This window comes from Martes martes, assembly GCF_963455335.1.
Source record: "Martes martes genome assembly, chromosome: X".
NCBI lineage: Eukaryota > Metazoa > Chordata > Mammalia > Carnivora > Mustelidae > Martes > Martes martes.
Genome location: NC_137897.1, coordinates 30109968 through 30132779, shown reverse-complemented (window position 1 = coordinate 30132779; position 22812 = coordinate 30109968). Strand labels below are relative to the sequence as shown.

General features: G+C 37.7%; 1 protein-coding gene across 1 annotated transcript in view; it reads right to left on the bottom strand.

The window, feature by feature from the left end:
- CFAP47 (cilia and flagella associated protein 47) overlaps positions 1–22812 on the bottom strand; it is a gene marked incomplete at its 5' end in the record, with an annotated part of 422483 nt that overhangs the window by 362020 nt on the left and 37651 nt on the right. The window contains 6 exons of the mRNA XM_080795480.1: positions 92–308; positions 8284–8380; positions 8479–8665; positions 9557–9709; positions 18520–18733; positions 19458–19644. Of these exons, the coding sequence (XP_080651606.1) occupies positions 92–308; positions 8284–8380; positions 8479–8665; positions 9557–9709; positions 18520–18733; positions 19458–19644 (1055 nt within the window). The remainder of the gene's footprint in view (positions 1–91; positions 309–8283; positions 8381–8478; positions 8666–9556; positions 9710–18519; positions 18734–19457; positions 19645–22812) is intronic.

Below are 22812 nucleotides of genomic sequence, written 5' to 3'. Positions count from 1 at the left end.
ACATATTCAACAATTACTGAGTCAAAAAAATACATATTCTACAAAAGGGCACTTTGATTCTAGCATACAGAAATTCAAAAATAAATCCTACTTCCAAAATTTTCCAATGGTGGGAGATTCAAATACCACTGATATATAAGTACTAGCTGTAGGCGGAATCACATATGAAAATTGGTTCGTTTTCTGAAGTTCTTCCAAATTAATATCTAAGTGGATCAAAATATGCATAGGTAGCATATTAACAACATGGAGTAGACGAGTATTTGTGGAGTTCACACAAATATCACCAAAGTTAAGGACAGAGGGCCCTGAAAAAATGAAAAATGATTAAGTTTAGTTTTGGTAAATGTATTCAGTAATTTTAAATTTCCATACTATATTTTCACCAATTAATTTATAAAAAATGGTACTTAGAAAAATATTTCTTATAATATCAGAAGTTACTAACCAAGATCATTATCTATATGTCCATAATTTGGCGTTTAGAGATTACTGGCTAAAATTCAATATAAATATATCCTAATTATATGGAAAATTGTATTGAAAAATTATTAGAACTCATAACTCATTTTAGTATACGAATCTGCATACTCCAACACCTTCTCCACTTCCAACAATACATTTATGTTCATTTATCCAGAATTTACAGAAATTGGTAATTTTCCCATTGCCCAATGCTTAAGTTTTCCCTTTTTTTTTAAGATTTATTTATTTACTTTAGAGAGAGAGAGAGCATGAGGGGAGTTTAAAGTTTTCCCTTTTAAATGACAAAAGTTTTTATATCATACAATTTTAATAATTATAAGTCTTCTATGTCTCTTAACAACTTGATTTAATAGTAACTGACATACAATAAGCTGCACGTGTTTAAAGTGTAGAATTTCTTTTCTTTTTTTTTTAAAGGATTTTATTTATTTATTTGACAGAGAGAGACATAGCAAGAGAGGAAACAAAAGCAGGGGGAGTGGGAGCAGGAGAAAGCAGGCTTCCTACAGAGCAGGGAGCCCAATGTGGGGCTCGATCCCAGGACCCTAGGATCATGACCAGAGCTGAAGGCAGATGCTTAACAAGTGAGCCACCCAGGCGCCCCAAAGTGTAGAATTTAAGTGTTGACATGTATACACCTATGAACCCATCACCGCAAGGAAGAGAATGAACATCCACCACTCCAAAGTTCTCTTGTGCCCCTTTATATTCTCCCCTTCCCTTAATTCTCAGTACTCCCCCTTCCCAGACCCCCACTCATGTACATTATGTCACGGGAGACCAGTTCACGTGTTTTAGAGTTAAAATTTTAAGAGTGGAATAATGTAACATGTGCAGTTTTCTCTGGTTTCTTTTACTCTACAAATCCCCTGGAGATTCATTCAAGTTGTTTCAGGTGTCAGTCATCCATTCTTTTATATTACGAAGAAGTAGTCCATTACAAATGACTGTTCCTTCACTTGTTGAATGACACTTAGATTGCTTGTAGGTAGTGGCTATTACAATTAAGCCTGCTAAAACATTTGTACACAAGTATTTGTTTGAACACATGATTTCATTTCTTTTAGACAAATATCTAGGAGTGGAATGCACAGATCATCTGGCAAATGCATGTACAGATGTGTAAGAAACTGCCTAACTCTTTTCAAGTGGTTGTGTAATTTTCCACTCCACTGGCAATGTATGAGTCCCAGATCCCCCACATCTTTGGCAACAACTCAAATGGTGAGTTTTCGGTTTGAATTTTTTTGTTTTGTTTTGTTTTGTTTTTAACTTTAGCCATTTTAATAGATTTACAGTAGTATCTCGTTGCGGTTTTTTGTTTGTTTGTTTGTTTTTTTAATTTATTTGAGAGAGAGAGACAGCATGAGAAGGGGGAGGGTCAGAGGGAGAAGCAGACTCCCTGCCAAGCAGGGAGCCCGATGCAGGACTCGATCCCAGGACTCCAGGATCATGATCTGAGCCGAAGGCAGTTGCTCAACCAACTGAGCCACCCAGGCGCCCTCTCGTTGTGGTTTTAATCTGTTTCTCTAATGACTAATAACATTATGTATCGTTCTACGTGTTTATTTCTCCTTTGTATATTATAAAAACGACCAAATAAGCAATTGTGATTACTCTTGAAATAAGAAGAAAAAGATTTTCAGCAAAGAAAGTGAATACCCAAAGAAGAACTAAATAGAAACTCTAAGATTAAAAAATACCGTAAGTAAAATAGAAACCTCTTAGATATGCTCATTAACAGAATGAGAGGACAGAAGGAAAAGTCAGTGAACCTAAAGAAATATCAACAGAATTTATCCAACCTGACAAACAGAAAGAAAACAGATTGAAAAAAATTATGAGTCTTGGAGACCTGCATAACAAAAGCAGAAGGTTTAAAAATCATGTAAAAGGAGCCCCAGAGTGAGAAAGTAAAGGGTGGAGGGGACTGGGAAAAAATAATAGCTGAAAAATGCCCAAATGTAGAAAAAAAGTAAACTTTCACACACTAGAAGCTCAGTGAAACCTAAACAGAACAAATAAAAAATAAAAAACAAAAAACAAACAAAAAAAAAACCCATGACCAGACCGTTGAAAACTTTCGAGAACTAGAGATAAACTTTTGAAAGTAAAAACAAAGAATCTTGAATAACATTTCAAAGTCTTCATATAACAACATTTATATCAAATGTAAATGACACAAATGCACCAATTAAAAACACAGATTGTGAGAATGGATGAAAAAGTACTATATGTTGCCCACAGGAAACTTACTTCAAGTACAGTGACATAGGTAAGTCAAAAGTAGAAACAAGTAAAAAGACAAACAATGCTAGATAGCTAGATAGCTAGATCAGTATCAGACAAACTACACTTCAGAGCAAAGAAAATTACCAGGGACAAAGAGGACCAAGAAAGTTTAACAGTCTTAAACATGTATGCACCAAGCAAGGGAGCTTCAAAATAAGTGAAACAAAATTGACAGAATTAAAAGGAGAAATAATAAAATCTACAATTACAGTTTGGGATGTCAATCACCTTTGTCAATAACTGACAGACTGTCTAGACAAAAAAGCAGTAAGGATTTAGTAGAAATGAATACCATTAACTAATTGGGATATAACTGACTTTTAAAGAATACTCCATCCAAGAATAGCAGAATACTTCTTTTCAAGTCACATGAACCTTCAACAAAAGGGACCACATCCAGGGTCACATTTAACAAATCTTCAAAAATCTAGAAGAATCGAATACATACATGTGTGTACTTTGACCAAATGAAATCAAACTAGAAAACCATAGCAGAAAAAATCTTGGAATTAAATAACACACTTCTAAATAACTTGTGAGCCAAAGAGAATGTTTCAAGGAAAATTAGATAATACAGTTGACCCTTGAACAATAAGGGTTTGAACTACATGGGTCCACTTATATGCACCACCACCCCCAATAAACATGTATTTTGTGTTGTGATTTAAAAGTAAGACAGAAGCACCAAATGACTAGAAGCCAAGGGAAGGCTGAGAAAAGATACAGAGAAAGCTGAAACAGCAAGGCTCTTTTCTGATCCAGACACTCCTCACCTCAATACCTGTTCACTTGGGTCTTGAAATGAAAAGCAAAGGGGCGCCTGGGTGGCTCAGCGGGTAAAAGCCTCTGCCTTCAGCTCAGGTCATGGTCTCGGGGTCCTGGGATCGAGCCCCGCATCAGGCTCCCTGCTCAACAGGGAGCCTGCTTCCCCCTCCCTCTCTCTGCCTGCCTCTCTGCCTACTTGTGATCTCTGTCTGTGAAATAAATAAATAAAATATATATAAAAAAAAAAAAAGAGCAAAAAGGAACTGGCTCTGGGAAGGGATTCTCGCCAAAGCAGCAGGGCCCTTCACTAGTGGGAGGTGACCAGGGACCACTAAATAATAACCTTCCCCCCACCCCTGGATAAAGGGGTCTGGGAGAACATGGATGTATGTTGGGGCAGCGGGGAGGGCAGGTCAGGACTGCACTAGGGAGAAGCTCAAGGTGGACAATGGAGAGGGGCCCTATACATGGTGTTGAAAGTGCTTCCAGATGGGGAGTTAATACTGTCAGGTAACTGGCAGCTCAGCACTTGCCAGTGTTTCCTGAAAGCAGAAACTGTGTTAGAACTCCATAAAAGGGGTCAGGTAGAACAAGTGACTAGAGAAATAGGGAAAGGTGATCTGCCTTCCCTGGTTCTCTGCACTTGGAAGGAGGCTTCCCATATTCCTGGGTAGAGAAGCAAGAAGCAGGTGTCACTCCAGGATCAAGCTTTGCGAACTTTGGGTGGAGACAAGGAGATGGGTGCCTCATTCTACTACTGTACTGTACTGTAAATATATTTTCCCTTTCTTATGATTTTCTCTGTTTTAAAGATTTTATTCAGGAGCACCTGGGTGGCTCAGTCATTAAGTGTCTGCCTTCGGCTCAGGTCATGATCCCAGTGCCCTGGGATTGAGCCCCACACTGGGCTCTCTGCTTAGCAGGAAGCCCGCTTCTCCCTCTCCCACTTCCCCTGCTTGTGTTCCCTCTCTCCCTGTGTGTGTGTCTCTCAAATAAATAAAATCGTTAAAAAAAAATATTTTATTTATTTATTTGAGAAAGAGAGAGAGTGCATACACAAGCAGGGGTCCGGGATGGGCAGAGGGAGAGGGAGAAGCTGACTCCCCCTGAGCAGGGAGCTTCACATGGGGCTGGAACCTAGGACCCAGTGATCATAACAAAGACAGACACTTAGCTGACTGAGCAACAATACTTTTTGCACAACATCCAATGTAACCCAGACTATATAACAGCTTTCTCTTTTTCTCTTTTTTTTTTTTTAAAGAGTGTATTTATTTATCGAGAGAGAGAGCGCGCAAGGAGGGGGAGCTGCAGAGGCAAAGGGAGAAGCAGACTCCCCCACCCCCCATGCACGGAGCCCAATGCAGGGCTCGATTCCAGGACCCTGAGATCATGACCCAAGCTGAAGGCAGCTGCCCAATCAACTGAGCCACCCAGGCGTCCCCTCTATAACAGTTTTCACTAACTGATTCAGTCAATCTCCAAATCCTCTACTGTGTCTCTTGACAATCACTTCTTTTTTTTTTGAAAGAGAGAGAGGAAGCAGGGGAAGGGCAGAGAGAGAGGGAACCTAAAGCAGGCTCTAAGCCCAGCATTGGACCCTGATGTGGTGCTTGACCTCAGGACCCTGAGATCATAACCTGAGCTGAAATCAAGAGTCAGACTCTAAACAAACTGAGCCCCCAGAGATCCCCACTTCACTTTTTTAAAATATAAATACAGAGCAAAATTTTCTGAAATTGTAATCTCCACTGATAGTGCCAGTCCCTAATTTGTGCAGAGGTTCAAAAAACACCTTCAAGGTATAAAAATGAGAGTGATACAAAATTCCCACCATCGCAGTTGCTGACCTTGTAAACTCACACAGGGGCCCTGTCCCCAGGGAAAAGGTCATTATTAAAATACTCAGGACACCAGGTGAAGAAGGGAAAGAAGCTGGTAGAGGATTTGTAGGAGAGACACTGGGCATAGTCTTCTAGCTTTGCTCCTTTTGAATCTGTATAGATTTGCTTATCTGATTAATCAGTCAGCAATTTGGAAGACACAAAGCAAGAACCACCCAATAATGAAAGCTAAGTCCATGGGACTACAAAGCCCCGTACCTATCACATGCCTGGCACAGGAGAAGCACAGTAAATGACATTTAACCTGAAGTGAACTGCATCCACAACCCCAGACAAGCAATGAACTAATGAGTTCCCAGTCTGCCATGCCCAAGGGCCCCACTGTCATTGTGTGGCAAGGAGGTTTAGCTCTGGTGGGAGAATCCAACTCTTTAAGCCAGTCCATGTCACTGACTTTCCCCAGAGCCAGATCCTACTTTGGGCATTTCCCACAGCCCTCCCTGATCTGAGACTTGGCCACCGACCAACCAGAGCAAACCATCACCACCCAGATATTGAAGCACTTCGCACTGTGCTTCCTCTGACCTTGAACCTCTTCGCCTATCACCTTTAGTCTAGACAACAAAAGAACAGGTATTTGGTGTTCTGTGTATTGGGTTCTCCAATAGAGGGAGAATCAGCACATCCATACCAATTAATCTTGCCTAGAATGAAATGGAAACTTCCTCTTCAGACTAGTATAGACTACTATTTCTTTAACAATAATCATCCTTTAATAGGCTTGATGAAAATGACCTAGGGAAGGATACTGTTCAACACCTCTGCAAGGGAATTGTCACTTGTTTTGAGCAGGAACACAAGCAGAGAAGGAGGAGAAGGAAAGGGAGAAGCAGACTACCCGCTGAACAGGGAGCCCACTGTGGGGCTCGATCCCAAACTCTGGGATCATGACCTGTGCCAAAGACAGACACCCACGCACCCCCGTCACTTGTCTCTTAACTCTTGCCTAGGGTTGTTGTCAAAACAGTAATTATCTCAATGGCAAATATCCAGAGATGATCAACACCAGGACCTGAGGTTTCAGTACTGGTTAGAGTAAGCAAGAGATCCAGAAGCAAGACAAAGTGGGTCTTAATAAAATCCAGTTTATACCCATAATAACCAAAGCCATCTTGAAAAAGAAGAGCAAATTTGGAGGATTTACACTTAACTGATTTCAAAACTTACTCTAAAGGTACAGACAGTATCAAAGACAGTATAGATCTGCCATAAGGACAGACATACAGATCAGTGGAACAGAACTGAGACTCTAGAAACAAACCCTGATATATATGGTTGACTGATTTTCAACAAGGGTGTTAAGGTAATTCAATAAGGAATGACAGTGTTTTCAACAAATGGTGCTAGGACAATTGAACAGCCGCATACAACAGTATGAATTTAGACTCTTAACTCACAACATACATAAAAGTTAATCCAAAAGGAATTATAGTCCTAAATGTAAGATCTAAAATTATAAACATTTTAGAAGAAAACAAGGGAAAGTATTTGTGACACTTAATTAGCTACAGATTGCTTGGGTATGAAATCAAAAGCATGATCTATAAAAGAAAAAATTATAATAAAAATTTTATCAATAAATTCAATTTCACTTAAAGTAAAAATTTCTGTCCTTTTTTTTTTTAAAGATTTTATTTATTTATTTGACAGACAGAAATCACAAGTAGGCAGAGAGGCAGGCAGAGAGAAGGGGGGAAGCAGGCTCCCTGCTGAGCAGAGAGCCCGATGCGGGGCTCAATCCCAGGACCCCAGGATCATGACCTGAGCTGAAGGCAGAGGCTTTAACACACTGAGCCACCCAGGTGCCCCAAAACTTCTGTGCTTTAAACAACGCTATTTAAAAACTAAAAAACAAAAACAAGCCACAGACTTTGGAAATCATATATCTGATAAAGGACTTGTATCCAGAATACATAAACAAATACTTACAACTCTACAATAAGAAGGCAAATGTTCAAATTAAAAATTGGGCTAAGAATTTGAAAGACACTCCTCCAAAGGAGAGATACATTTATGTCAATTTAAATGCATGAAAATATATTCTACATCTTAGTCACGAGCAAAATGCAAATCAAAACCACAGTGAGAACATTTCACACCACCAGGACGGCTATAATCAAGAAAGACAGAACATAACATCTGGTGAGAACTTGGAGTAATCGTAACTCTCGTGCGCTGTTGGTGGGACTGTAACTTGGTGCACTCTGGGAAGTTTTTGGCAGTTTCTTGAAATGTTAGACAGAAACTTACCATACAACTCAGCAATTCCACTCCTAGGAATCTAACCAAAAGAAATGAAAACATATGTTCACTCGAAGAATTATATGTGAACATTTATAGCAACATTATTCACAATAGCCTCAAACTGAAAACAGCTCATGTCCATCAACTCGTAAATGGATAAACAAAATGTGGTACTACCATAAAATGAAATGCTATTTAGACATAAAAAGAAAATATTTATACCTATTTATACCTACTGGATGAACCTCAAAAGCATTATGCTAAGTAAAAGCTTCAATATACAAGAGACTACATATTGTACGATTCCTTTTATATGAAATGTTCTAAAGAAGCAAATCCACAGTGAGAGAAAATTGATTACCAGTTGCCTGGGGCTAGGGGTGGGATTTGGGAGTAAGTACATACGGTCCTGAGGGTGATGGCAGCATTCTAAAATTGAATTATGATGATGGTTGCATAATCCCATAAACTTACTAAAATTCACTGACTAGCATACTTTAAACAGGTCAATTTTATGGAATATAAATCATGCTCCAATAAACCTGTGTAAAAAAAAAAACAAAGGTTTTAATAGTTTTTTATAGATTCTTACCAACAATTACTTGATGAATTTGCTTTGGCGTCAAAATTAAGCTGCAATCATGTTTTTCATGGGGCGTGGATGGTTCTGATTTAAGTCCTTTAAGAACCTGTGGAAAAAATGTTACTCCAAAATTAATTCTGAATATTACCAAAAGATATTTTAAGAATTCTCATGACTCAATGAAATATAAAATATTGCACATGCCTTTCTTTTCAGGGCCTTCGTCTCCTTGGAGTCTATATTTCTGGTATTTAGTAATTGGTTAGGTTTGATTGGACACTTTCCTGAACATAATTCCTCTTCTATTTCCGTTTCTGAGAGTGAGGGTGACTTTAGACCCGATGCTGGCTGTAATCCTATGTCTGTGTCATTATATGAATACATGCATTCCCTATTGAAATCATAATAATAACTAATTGAGGCCAAAGGTTTTAGAAAATATACTGGCAAACCCCAACATTCCCCATAGCTCATGCTGCTGCTACCACATTCAGAACCACTTACAAAGAATGGTGCACTAATCTGCATAAAATTACCTTCTGCTGAGAAGACCCCATTCTCAAAGACCTCACCAAGGAAGTCATGCCTACCCCACCACAACCAAGGACAGCTCACCACGAAGGGCTGATACACAGCACAAAAGATAAGCCCTTTAAAAAAAAAGAGAGAGAAGCCCCTTTCATTCAATGTAGGAACATCTATGAGGCACAATTTATGCTTCAAGAGATCCTAGGCCTCAAGCTGAGTGTAAGCCTCACCTGAAAGACAATATTTCGCAGTTCCCTCCCCTGCCCTATCCTGCTTCCCTCATCTTGTTTCTCCTAAAAGAACACTGCAGGAAACCATCTCAAGAATTGCTTCTGGGGGGCACCTGGGTAACTTGGTCCGTTAAGCGTCTACCTTCAGTTCGGGTCATGATCCCAGGGTCCTAGGATCAAGCCCCGCATCAGGCTCCCTGCTCATCAGGGGCCCTGCTTCTCCCTCTCCCTCCCTCTCCAACTGCTTGTGTTCCCTCTCTCGCTGTGTCTCTCTAAAAATAAAATCTTATTAAATAAAAAAAAAAAAAAAAGAATTGCTTCTGGGATAAAAGCAACATAAGACATTCCCAAACCAAAAGTAAGGAAGGAAATAACCTCAGTTAAAGTAGTTCAAGGTGTTGCTATGTTCGTATATGAAAAGGTCACTTAAATCACTAAAAAGAAACTAAGGAGTAAAGAAAAAAAAAACCTGGCCCTGCAGGCACCACAATCCATTTCATACTGTTTGAGGAAGTGAACTTTACCTCTCTACTTGTTTCCGTAGGCGCACACTTCTTAAATGTTTAATGTATCTTTCATAATAGTTTTCATGTGCTTGCTTTTCCATTTTTTCAAATTTAGTATATGCATAATCGGGATCGACATAGTTGTATCTTGGAATTTTTGTGAAAATCGTCCTACAAGATGAGAAAGTTATGTCGATATTTATATATATGCATTGATTTAATCAGTCTTTATTGAGTGTCTCCTGTGCCAGCGGCTAAGCACAGAATGGTGAAGAGAGCAGGTCCTAGTCCTTTCCCTCATATCCTCTTACATGGCAAGACACTATGACATACAGAACTAGAATAAGATCTAATTTTCTTCCTAACCTAATTAGAGAAAATTCCTAAGGTCACTGGGATACAATGGTGCCTACTCTAAAATTACTCTTAGGGAATTAATCAAGTAAGCAATTTGGAGAGTTCTAGATTTACACACGGGACTAGATCTGAAGAGAGTTAGTGTTTCCTAAGAGTTAGTTACTTTAAGATTGTTGTGAAGAAAATAAGAAAAATACATACATAATCATAAATCCTTTTGCTAAACACATTACTTTTTTAGTATCTCAAAGCTTATGCAAGTACCATCAATGGCATAGAGAGAAACCAATCCATAAATAAAGTACATCTACTTTATATCTCATGATCACTCATCTGAGTTCATGTTCTTCCTTTCATTTGCCACATATTCTCCATAAAAACAATGTATAATTATTCAGATCTTCTGTTCTTGCTCTGCCTAATTCTCAACAGATTTTAACAATCATTAAGACTCTTACCCTCAATAATTAACTCAAGTATGAATCTATTAGTTATACGGTCAAACGAAATTTACTATTTGTCCCTGTTTTCAACAAGTCCTAAACGGTTATGTAAGATAACTGTAACTGAATGACAGTCTTTATGAGAGTAAGGCAATAAGAGAAAAATAAATGCGGGGCGCCTAGGTGGCTCAGTGGGTTAAGGCCTCTGCCTTCAACTCAGGTCATGATCCCAGCATCCTGGGATCGAGCCCCGCATCGGGCTCCCTGCTCAGCGGGGAGCCTGCTTCCTCCCCTCTATCTCTGCCTGCCTCTCTGCCTACTTGTGATTTCTGTCTGTCAAATAAATAAATAAAATCTTTAAAAAAAAAAAAAAAAAGAGAAAAATAAATGCTCTGCTATTCAAAAACAGTAGTTGAAAAGACCCCCAAGAAGCAAAGCAATCTTGAGAAGAATAAAGCTGGAGGTAATACAATTCCAGATTTAAAGATAAACTACAAAGCTATAATAATCAAGACAGTATGGTACTGGCAAAAAATAGACACCTAGATCAACAGCAAAAATAGAGAGCCAAAAATAAACGCATGCTTATACAGTCAATTAATCTTCCACAAAGGAGGCAAGAACATACAATGAGGAAAAGACGGTCTCTTCAATAAATGATGCTAGGGAAACAGGACAGCTACACACAAAAGAATGAAACTGGACCACTCTCTCAAACCACAGACAAAAACTCAAAATGGAATAAATATCTAAATGTGAGACTTGAAGCCATAAAACTCCTAAAAGAAAACATAGGAGTAATCTCTTTGACATCAGCCTTAGCAATATTTTTCAGGTTATGTCTCCTCAGGCAAGGGAAAACAAAAGTAAAAATAAACTATTTGGTTATAATAAACTAAAAAGCTTTTGTGCAATGAAGGAAACCATCAGCAAAATGAAAAGGCAACCTACTGAACGGGAGAAGATATTTGCAATGATATGTGCAATGAGGGGTTAATATCCAAAATATATGTATCTATCCAGAACGTATACAACTCAACACCAAAAAACCCCAAATAATCCAATTCAAAAATGGGAGGATGACTAGAATAGACATTTTTCCAGAGAAGACACACATGTGGCCAACTGACTCATGAAAATGTGTTCAACATCACTTACTATCAGGGAAATAAAAATCAAAACCAAAATGAGATGTCCCCTTACACAAGTCAGGATGGCTAATATTAAAAAGACAAGAGATAATAAGTGTTGATGAGGATGTAGAAAAAAGGGAACCGTCCTGCACTGTTGGTGTGAATGTAAATTAGTACAGCCACTGAGGAAAACGGTATGGAAGTTCCTCAAAAACATAAAAACAGAAATATCATACAACCCAGTAATTCCACTTCTGGGTATTTACCCAAAGAAAACAAAAACACTAATTCAAAAAGATATGTGCAATAGCCAAGATATGGAAGAAATCTAAGTGTCTATGAATAGATGCATGAATAAATAAGATATAATACATACACATATATACATATATATGTGTGCATATATGTACACACACACACACACACACACACACACACACACAATGGAATATTACACTCACCCATAAAATAGAATGAAATCTTGCCATTTGCAACATGGATGGACTGAGGGAATTATGCTAAGGGAAATAAGTCAGACAGCAAAAGATAAATGCCATATGATTTCACTTATATGTAAAATCTAAAAAACAAAACAGAAAAGCAGAAATACAAATACAGAGATAAACTAGTGGTTGCCAGGGAAGAGGAGAGTGAGGGGGATGGGTAATATAGGTGAAGGGGATAAAAGAGGTACAAATTCCTGGTTATAAAATAAGTCACAGGGGCGCCTGGGTGGCTCAGTGGGTTAAGCCGCTGCCTTCGGCTCAGGTCATGATCTCAGGGTCCTGGGATCGAGTCCCGCATCGGGCTCTCTGCTCAGCGGGGAGCCTGCTTCCCTCCCTCTCTCTGCCTGCCTCTCTGTCTACTTGTGATCTCTCTCTGTCAAATGGATAAATAAAAATAAAAAAAAAAAAGTCACAGAGATGAAAACTATAGCATAGAAAATATTATCAATAATACTGTAACAACATTATAAGATGACAGATGATAGCTATACTTATAAGAACTGTCTACTGTATACAATTGTCAAATCGATATGATGTATACCTGAAACTAATATATTTCATGTCAACTATAATTCAGTAAAAAATTAAAGCAAGCAAAAAAAAAAAGAAAACAAAGACAGTTGCTGAAATTCAAAATTTCCTCAGGCTTGAGGAACCTTAACCATATTTAGAATCTAGAAATGGTTCCTATCTCTGAAGTCCCAAGGTCTGCAACAAGGAGTAAAGGAAAGACATGGAAAGAAGTAGTAAAGTAAATGCCTGGAGTCACAGAGAGCTGGTTATTAACATACCTAAATGCTTATTAGTGCCATAAAAAAAAAAAAAAAAACTTCATGAAGGTAGCACACTGAATTCAACAACACACTGAAAAAAATCATTCACCATGATCAACTAGGATTTATTCCTGGGTTGCAAAGTGGTTCAAAATTTGAAAATTAATCAATATGATTCTTCACATCAGTAAGAGAAAGGATAAAAACCATATGATCATTTCAATAGACACAGAAAAAGAATTTGACAAAGTACAACACCTACTCATGATAAAAATCCTAAACAAAGTAGGTTTAGAGGGAACATGCCTCAAAAGAATAAAGGCCATAAACTAAAAACCCACAGCTAATATCATACCCAATGGGGAAAACTGAGAGCTTTTCCCCTAAGACCAGGAACAAGACAAGAATGTCCACTCTCACCACTCCCATTCAACAGAGTACAGGAAGTCCTAGCCACAGTAGTCAAACAACAAGAAAAAATAAAAAGCATCCAAATAGGTAAGGAAGAAGTAAAATGTTCTTTATTTGCAGATAACATGATTATTATATATAGAAAATCTGAAAGAATTCACCAAAAAATTGCTAGAACTGATACACAATTTCAGTAGATGCAGGATACAAAAATCAATCTACAGAAATCTGTTGCATTTCTATAACTTAATAATAAAGTGGTAGAAAGAGGAATTAAGAAAATAATCACATTTACAATTGTACCCAACATAATAAGATACCTAGGAACCAACCAAACCAAAGAGGTGAAATATTTATACTCTGAAAACTATAAAACACTGATGAAAGAAATTGAATATGACACTAAGAAATGGAAAGACATTCCATGTTCATGGATTGGAGAACAAATATTATTAAAATGTCCATACTAGGGGTGCCTGTTTAGCTCAGTGGTTTAAGTGGCTGCCTTTGGCTCAGGTCATGATCCCAGGGTTCTGGGATCGAGTTCCACATCAGACTCCTTGCTCAGCAGGGAACCTGCAGAATTCTCCCTCTGCCTGCTGCTCCCCCTGCTTGTGCTGTCTCTCTCTCTCTCTGACAAATAATAAAATCTAAAAAAAAAAAAAAAAAAAGACCTAAATATGAGACCTGAAACCCCCATAAAAATCCAATGTGAGAACAGAGGCAGTAATCTCATTGTTATTGCCATAGCAACTTTTTTCTAGGTATGTCTCCTAAGGTAAGGGAAACAAAAGCAAAATAAACTACTGGGACCACTTCAAAATAAAAAGGTTCTTCACAGTAAAGGAAACAATCAACAAAATGAAAAGGCAACCTATGGAATGGTAGAAGATATTTGAAAAGGGCATATCCAATAAAGGGTTACTATTGAAAATAAAGACTTTATACAACTCAACACCCAAAAAACAAATAATTCAATCAAAAAAGGGAAGAAGACATGAACAGACACCCCTCCAAAAAAGACATTCAGATGGCCAACAGACACATCAAAAGATGTTCATCATTTCCCATCAGGGAAATACAAATCAAAACTAAAATGAGCTATCACCTCATACCTGTCAGAATGGCTAAAATGAACAACACAAGAAACAACAGCGTTGGTGAGGATGTGGAGAAAGAGGAACCCTGTTGCAGTGTTAGTGGGAATGCAAACTGGTGCAGTCACTTGAAAACAGTATGGAGGTTCCTCAAAAAATTAAAAATGGGGCGCCTGGGAGGCTCTGTCGTTAAGCCTCTGCATTCACCTCAGGTCATGATCGCAGGGTCCTGGGATGGAGCCCACATCAGGCTACCTGTTCAGCAGGAAGCCTGCCTCTCCCTCTCCCACTCCCCCAATTGTGTTCCCTCTTTCACTGTCTCTCTCTCTCTGTCAAATAAATAAATAAAATCTTTTAAAAAATTAAAAACAGGGGCACCTGGGTGGCTCAGTGGGTTAAGCCTCTGCCTTCAGCTCAGGTCATGGTCTCAGGGTCCTGGAATCGAGCCCCACATCAGGCTCTCTGCTCAGCAGGGAGCCTGCTTCCCCTTCTCTTTCTCTGCCTGCCTCTCTGCTTACTTGTGATCTCTCTCTCTGTCAAATAAATAAATAAAATCTTTAAAAAAAAATTAAAAATAAAATTACCCTAAGATCCAGCAATTGCACTACTGGGTATTTACCCAAAGAACACAAAAACACTAATTCAAAGGGATACATACACCCCTATGTTTACTGTAGCATTATTTACAATAGCAGCCCAAGAGTCCATCAATTGATGAATGGATAAAGAAGTTGTGGATATATATACTATGGAATATTATTCAGTCATTAAAAAAAAGAATGAAATCTTGCCATTTGCAATGACATGGATGGAGCTAGAGAGTATAACAATATAGGAAGTAAGTCAGTCAAAGAAAGATAAATACCATATAATTTCATTCATATGTGCAATTTAAGGAACAAAACAAATGAGCAAAGGGGTAAAAAGAGAGAAATCAAGAAACAGACTCTTAATTACAGAGAACAAACTGATGTTAACAGAGGGTAGGTGAGAGGATGGGGTGAAACAGGTGACACAGATTAAGGGGTATACCTGGTGTGATGAGCACCAGGTGATATATGGAAGAGCTGAACTGTACACCTGAAACAAATAATACACTGTATGTTAACTAACTGGAATTGAAATAAAATTTTTTAAATTTTTTTTTAAGATTTTTTATTTATTTGACAGACAGAGATCACAAGTAGGCGGAGAGGCAGACAGAGAGAGAGAGGAGGAAGCAGGCTCTGAGCTGAGCACAGAACCCGATGCGGGGCTCGATCCCAGGACCCTGAGATCACGACCCGAGCCGAAGGCAGAGGCTTTAACCCACTGAGCCACCCAGGTGCCCCGAAATAAAAATTTTTAAAAAAAGAATAAACTTCATGAAATACCTCTTTAGCTTTGAGTAGGCGATTTTTTTTTTAAATGTTCAAAATACAAGGGACAAAGATTTTTTTTTTAAAGCTTTTTTTTAAGGATTTTATTTATTTATTTGACACAGAGAGAGAGTGAGAGAGGGAATACAAGCAGGGAGAGTGGGAGAACGAGAAGTTGGCTTCCCACTGAGCAGGGAGCACTATATGGGCTGGATCCCAGGACCCCAGGGATCATGACCTGAGCAGAAGGCAGGCTTAATGACTGAGCCAACCTGGCACCCCAGGGGACAAAGATTATTATGCAAATAAAACACTTTTCTTCATTTATTTATTAAAAAATATTTACCTAGTGCCTATTATATGCCTGACACTCTTCTAAACACAGGACATACTGTAGTAAAGAAAAATTAGACAACAATTCCAAACTTATTTTATTTTCTTGTCAAAATCATTAATGAAATGCATTAAAGAAATAATATAGCAGTTATAGTTACCAACAATTTCATACATCATAAAATTTCATTCAAGTTACTAATTGCTAACCAGAAAAAGCTAAATTTTGTATCTCTATTAATATGGAAAAGAGTAAATTGAGAAAAATAATTTTGGCCATGAGAGAAATAGGAAATTTTTAGCTTTCTTCAAAAAAAAAAAAATCTGGCAAGATCTATAAAGAGCTTATCAAACTCAACACCCAAAAAACAAATAATCCACTGAAGAAATGGGCGGAAGACATGAACAGACACTTCTCTAAATTTCTCTAAGACATACAAATGGCCAACAGACACATGAAAAAATGCTCCACATCACTTGTCATCAGGGAAATACAAATCAAAACCACAATGAGATACCACCTCACACCAGTCAGAAAGGTTAAAATTAACAAGAAACAACAAATGTTGGTGAGGATGTGGGGAAAGGGGAACCCTCTTACACTCTTGGTGGAAATGCAAGCTGGTAGAGGCACTCTGGAAAACAGTAAGGAGGTTGCTAAAATAGAGCTACCCTACAACCCAGCAATTACAGTACTACGTATTTACCCAAAGGATACAAACATAGTGATTCAGAGGGGCAAATGCACCCCAATGTTTATAGCAGCAATGTCCACAATAGCCAAAACTATGGCAAGAGCCCAGATGTTCATCGACAGATGAAAGGATAAAGAGGTGGTATATATACACAATGGAATATTAGTCAGCCATCAAAAAATTGAAATCTTGCCATTTGCAACGACATGGTTGGAACTAGAGGGTATTATGCTAAGGGAAAAAGTAAATCAGAGAAAGATAATTATCGTATGATTTCACTAATATGTGGAATTTAAGAAACAAAACAGAGGGTCTTAGGGGAAGAGTGGGTGATGGGCATTAAGGAGGGCATGTGATGTAATGAGCACTGGGTATTATATGCAACTGATGAATCACTGAACTCTACTTCTGATACTGGTAATACACTATATGTTAATTGATAGAATTTAAATAAAATAATTTTTTTTAATCTGGCAGAACTACATTTTACCTAAATTGAATTTAAATAAAGAATATTTTTTCAATCTGGCATTTTTAGAACATATGATTAAGACTGATTTAGACAGAAAAAATATTAATATTAAATTAACATATGTCTATACAAACTTATTTTTATAAACATAGGAAAGAACTGAAAAGGATACATAAAAAGTTGTTCCCAACAGATACTTCTGTATGGGAGGGAGTGCAATGAGTCAGAGGGAGAGATAAGTTTTCCTTTTTTATACTACATAATTATTCAAAATGGCATCTGAGTGATTTCTGCTCTCCTATATTCCATGGTACTTGTCAATAGAGACAAGTACAATAGAGAGAGAAAGGCTGGTATGAATAAAATTTCTAAAATAAAATAATAGTAACTATGAAAGGACTCAGAATTTTCCAATTGTGGATAATAAAACAATTATGGCCTAATATCAAATGATATTGCAAGAAAACGGCTATAAAATTAAGTGAGCTCACCAAAGGTAAAGAGACAAGTAGAGAAATCCCAGGGACGTTATCAAGTTTAGATAGTGTACTAGTAGCACACCAACAGACAGAAAAGAAACTCGTTTCAGTCTCAAATGTGTAAAAACCAGGATGCCTGGGTTCCTTCTCACTAAGCACTTGTAAGGTAGTGATTTCTTTGAGGTTTCTATTGATATAATTTGAGGTTTAACATCACTTTTGATCCTAATTGTTGAGGTCTTAGTTCAGTTTGGGATTGGTTATAAGAAATGTGACTTTGAGGGGAACAAAGGTGATGATGATGATGATAATGATGATGATGACAATGACTGGTTTTTCACAGCTGTAAATGTTTATTTTTACCTTAGATAAATTCAAGCTGTCAGCCATACTTAATGAATATGACAGTCAAGTCTGAGAACTTGATATATTTTTTTTTTTTCTTAAAGATTTTATTTATTTATTTGACAGACAGAGATCACAATTAGGCAGAGAGGCAGGCAGAGAGAGAGGAAGGGAAGCAGGCTCTGGGCTCAGCAGAGAGCCCGATGCGGGACTCGATCCCACCAGAGCCGAAGGCAGAGGCTTTAACCCACAGAGCCACCCTTGATATATTTCTAAATGTGATTTTTTTCTATTACTCTGTACTTGTCAACAGCATATTTTAATAATCATCTGGTAAAGCATTCCCTTCCTGTAAAGTATACAGTAGTGATGAGAGGTAGGATAAAGCAAATATAGTAGCATTCAATAACCATCAACTCCAATGTAAAACAAAACAAGAGAGATAAAGTAAAATTTTATTATTATTATTATTATTATCATCATCATCATTAGTTTGCTACAACAGGATCTGCTAAGACCTGCATATCATGTTGGTCATTGTGTCTTTCAAAATTTCTAGTTTTTAATATAACATGTTACCTGAAAAGTTTATGCTGGTCTCCAGACCTGATACTTGCAGCTCGATCATTGGGAAAGGCTATCAGTGCACCCTTCATTGACTCTTTACTTATGCGATGATTGTGAAGACATGTCATGGCTGATTGAAGCATTGTAACAGGTGCACGGTCCTTGTATTTAGGCAAGTCTCTAACCACGAATTGTCCCATAGGATTAGTGACCAAAGGGGATATACCTTTTATAGAATTGGATATTAAGTTAAATTTTTTTTAAAATTTTAGCTTTCCAATTAATATCCATGTATTAATACACTACACCATTGGTTCTAAGTTAAAACTAAATCCCTAAACAAACAAATTCAGAAAATACAACTATTTCATCTAATAAATGGACATACACAAAACAATTTATAAAATATTGCACATATAAAAAAGAAAACATGGTAACCCAAAGGAATGAGTTAGCCTATGTGACATAAGATTTTACAGATCAGAGAGAACTGAATATCAGCAATTTCATATGGCTCAGTGTATAAAAGATAATTGAGTATTACAGCCACAAGATAATCCATGGAATGGTCAAAAGTAGTTTATATTATAGACTCAAACAAAAATGTAGAAGAATAAAATATAAGAACCATTAAAATATTTAATACATTTTATAGATCACTAAACCAATGCTATGTAAACTGTAATCCCCAAAACGGCAGCATCAACTACTGTCAGGGTCATGTTAGAAATGCAAATCTTTGGGTTCTACCAAAGTCTTATGTAACAATCAATTCTGGGATATAGACCAATGAGATCTATTTTAACCAGCCTTCTATGTGATTTAGATGCATTCATAAGGTAAGAACCACAAGATAAGACCACATTTGACATATATAACTAAGCAATCAGTGTGTTAAAATAATCCTATATAAACTTAATTTAAGAAAAAGTGTGTCCACATTAGCTTACCAGGATTCATTTTCATCACAACTTTCTTGGTGGAAGGTTTGCAGACGCTCTTGAAATCTAAATATATTTGATGAAAAGGTTTCAGTGATGACTGCAAATTTTCATCTGCCACTGAGCCAATAATCTCTATTAGTTGCTTCACTTTAAAGACTCCTACTTGATGTGGAATGAATGAACATGTCACATTCTAAAAAAAGAAAAAGTAACAAGTTGCTATAGGCTGAATGTTTGTGAATCCCCCAAACTCATATGTTTAAACCTAATGCCCATGTGATGGAATTAGGATAGGTAGGGCCTTTGGGATGCGATTAGGTCACCGGATTAGTGCTCTTATAAAAGAGGCCCCACAAAGCTCCCTAGACTCTTCTACCATAAAATAAAACAATTAGAAGGCTACAACCAGGAGGAGGGCCCTTACCTGACCAAGTTGGCACCTTGATCTAAGACTTCGAGCCTACAGTACTGTGTGAAATAAATTTCTGTTGTTTAAACCATGCAATCTATGGTATTTTGTTTCAGCAGTCCAAATGGATTACAAAAATAATATTAAACTGTTGGGAAAAAAATAAAAAGCAACAAAAAAACTCTTTATAGGAGCACCTGGGTTAAGCCTCTGCCTTCGGCTCAGGTCCTGATCTCAGGGTCCTAGGATGAGCCCCGCATCAGGCTCTCTGCTCAGCGGGGAGCCTGCTTCCCCCTCTCTCTCTGCCTGCCTCTCTGCCTATTTGTGATCTCTCTCTGTCAAATAAATAAAATCTTTAAAAAAATAAGAAGAACTTTATAAAATTTTTAAGGAGAGCTCGTCCATCACCATAATATAAAAGAAGCTTAGAAATACCATACATGACATTGACAGACCTTTAAGATATATATTATTGGAAAAGTATTCAAGAAAAAATTAAGAACAATGGTACTGAAGCACCTCCAGGATAGCAAATCAAGGATCTCCAAATATCTACTCCTCCAAAGGAGGAAGAAACCACTGGAATAATTGTCAAAATCAACTTTACACATATTTTAAAATTACCCAAAGCTTATAAAAATCCAAGGAATATTTAAGAAAAAAATAGCTAATCAGCCATCAGAAAGGATGAATAGCCACCATTTACACTGACATGGATGGAACTGGAGGGGATTATGCTAAGTGTAATAAGTAAAGCAGAGAGAGACAATAATCATATGTTTCACTCATATGTAGAATATAAGGAATAGCACAGAAGATCATAGGGGAGGGGCACCTGGGGGGCTCAGTGGGTTAAGCCTCTGCCTTCGGCTCAGGTCATGATCCCAGGGTCCTGGGATCGAGCCCCGAAGTGGGCTCTCTGTTTATCAGGGAGCCTGCTTCTCCTCTCTCTCTGCCTGCCTCTCTGTCTACTTGTGATCTCTGTCTGTCAAATAAATAAATAAAATCTTTAAAAAAAAAAATCATAGGGGAAGGGAGAGAAAACTGAATGAGAAGAAATCAGAGAGGGAGACAAACCATGAGACTCTTGACTCCAGGAAACACACTGAGGGTTGTGGAAAGGAAGGTAGGTTGGGGGCGGGGTGGGGGGGGAGGTAACTAGGTGATATGCATTAAGGACGGCATGTGATGTGAGGAGCATTGGGTGTTATATGCAACTAATGAATCATTAAACACTACATCAAAAACTGTTGATGTACTATATATTGGCTAACTAAATTTAAATAAAATTTTAAAAATAGCTGAATCTCTGAAAGAATAACAGGTTTTGTGTCATTTTAATAAACTGCCATCCCATCCTCCTATTATAGTTTTGAGCTCTTTTTGAAAAACGACAGCCTTGTAACTATGGCAGCTGTAAAAACTATTAGCCTAGCAGCCAGGGAGGGAAAAGATTGGGTTTGGAGCTCTCCAAAAATCCTATCCCCAGAGAATTGTCCCTATTTGTCCTGTCTAGAAGCTAGCTAAAAAGCCTACTATAAGGGTATTATTTTTAACTGACCTGGTTCAGGGTTCATTCTTTGTAAACTCTCTTCCCCATTTTGTACCCCCTTATCCTCCTCCCCCATCAAAAAATCAGTAGCAATTGCTAAACATCACAGCAACTTGAAGTAGCATTACCATTTAAGGCCAATAAGAGGCAAAACAAAACAAAACAAAATGAAAAAGAAAAAAGGAAAATGAAAACAGAAAATATTCAGAGGGTATTTGAAAAGCTCTGATATACTCCTGGGAATCAAGATCATCACACGCATGTGTATGACAGTGTATATGCCCAGGAAAGACTTGAGAAAGCTCTAATTTCTGACATCTAGCTGACTTTGAGACTCCATACAAGGTGAAATTAAAGGCCAAAAAAAGCTATAAATTACCTTACAGAACAATGAAGATATGCCTAAGCCAAATACACTTACACAAAGGCTCTTGGCAAAGGCTGAGCCTTACTGATTCAAGAAATTTAAGAGAAGCTCTACCCAATCATTAGCTGACCCCTAAATTAACTGAGCAGACCATTGATTGGCTGCACACAACAAAGAAAACGACATTTACAGACTCGGTCTAAAAAGTCACTAAAGAAAAAGAACAACAGGGGTGCCTAGGTGGCTTAGTGGGTTAAGCCTCTGCCTTCAGCTCAGGTTATGATCTCAGGGTCCTGGGATGGAGCCACACATTGGGCTCTCTGCTTAGTGGGGAGCCTGCTTCCCCCTCTCTGCCTTGTGATCTCTCTCTCTGTCAAATAAATAAATAAAATCTTAAAAAAAAAAATAGCAATGAAACTAAATGTTGGGAGTCATCTGATTTCAGAGTTGCCAAATTATACCATTTAAAATGCCCAGTTTCCAACAAAGAATTATGGGACATGAAAAGAAAGAGGAATGTATGGCCACTACACAGAAAAAAATGCAATAAATAGAAACTGTGCCTGACAGGGCGCCTGGGTGGCTCAATCAGTTAAGGATATGCCTTCAGCTCAGGTCATGATCCCAGGGTCCTGGGATAGAGACCTGTTAGGCTCTCTGCTCAGCGGGGAGCCTGCTTCTCCCTCTCCCTCCACTGCTTCCCCTGCCTGGGCTCTCTTTCTCCCTCTCTCTGTCAGATAAATAAATGAAATCTAAAAAAAAAAAAAGAAAGAAAGAAAGAAAAGAAACTGTGCCTGAAGAAACCCAAATGTTGAATTTATTAGACAAACATAAGTTGACTAATATAAATATGCTCTAATGACTAATAGAAAATATGTTCAAAGCATTAAAAGAAGACGCGAAAAGCAAAGGAAACAAAAGTAAAAAATAAACAAATAAAGTGGGACTTCATCAAATTAAAAAGCTTCTGTACAGCAAAGGAAACAATCAACAAAATGAAAAAGTAACCGATGAGATGGGAAAAAATAGGACT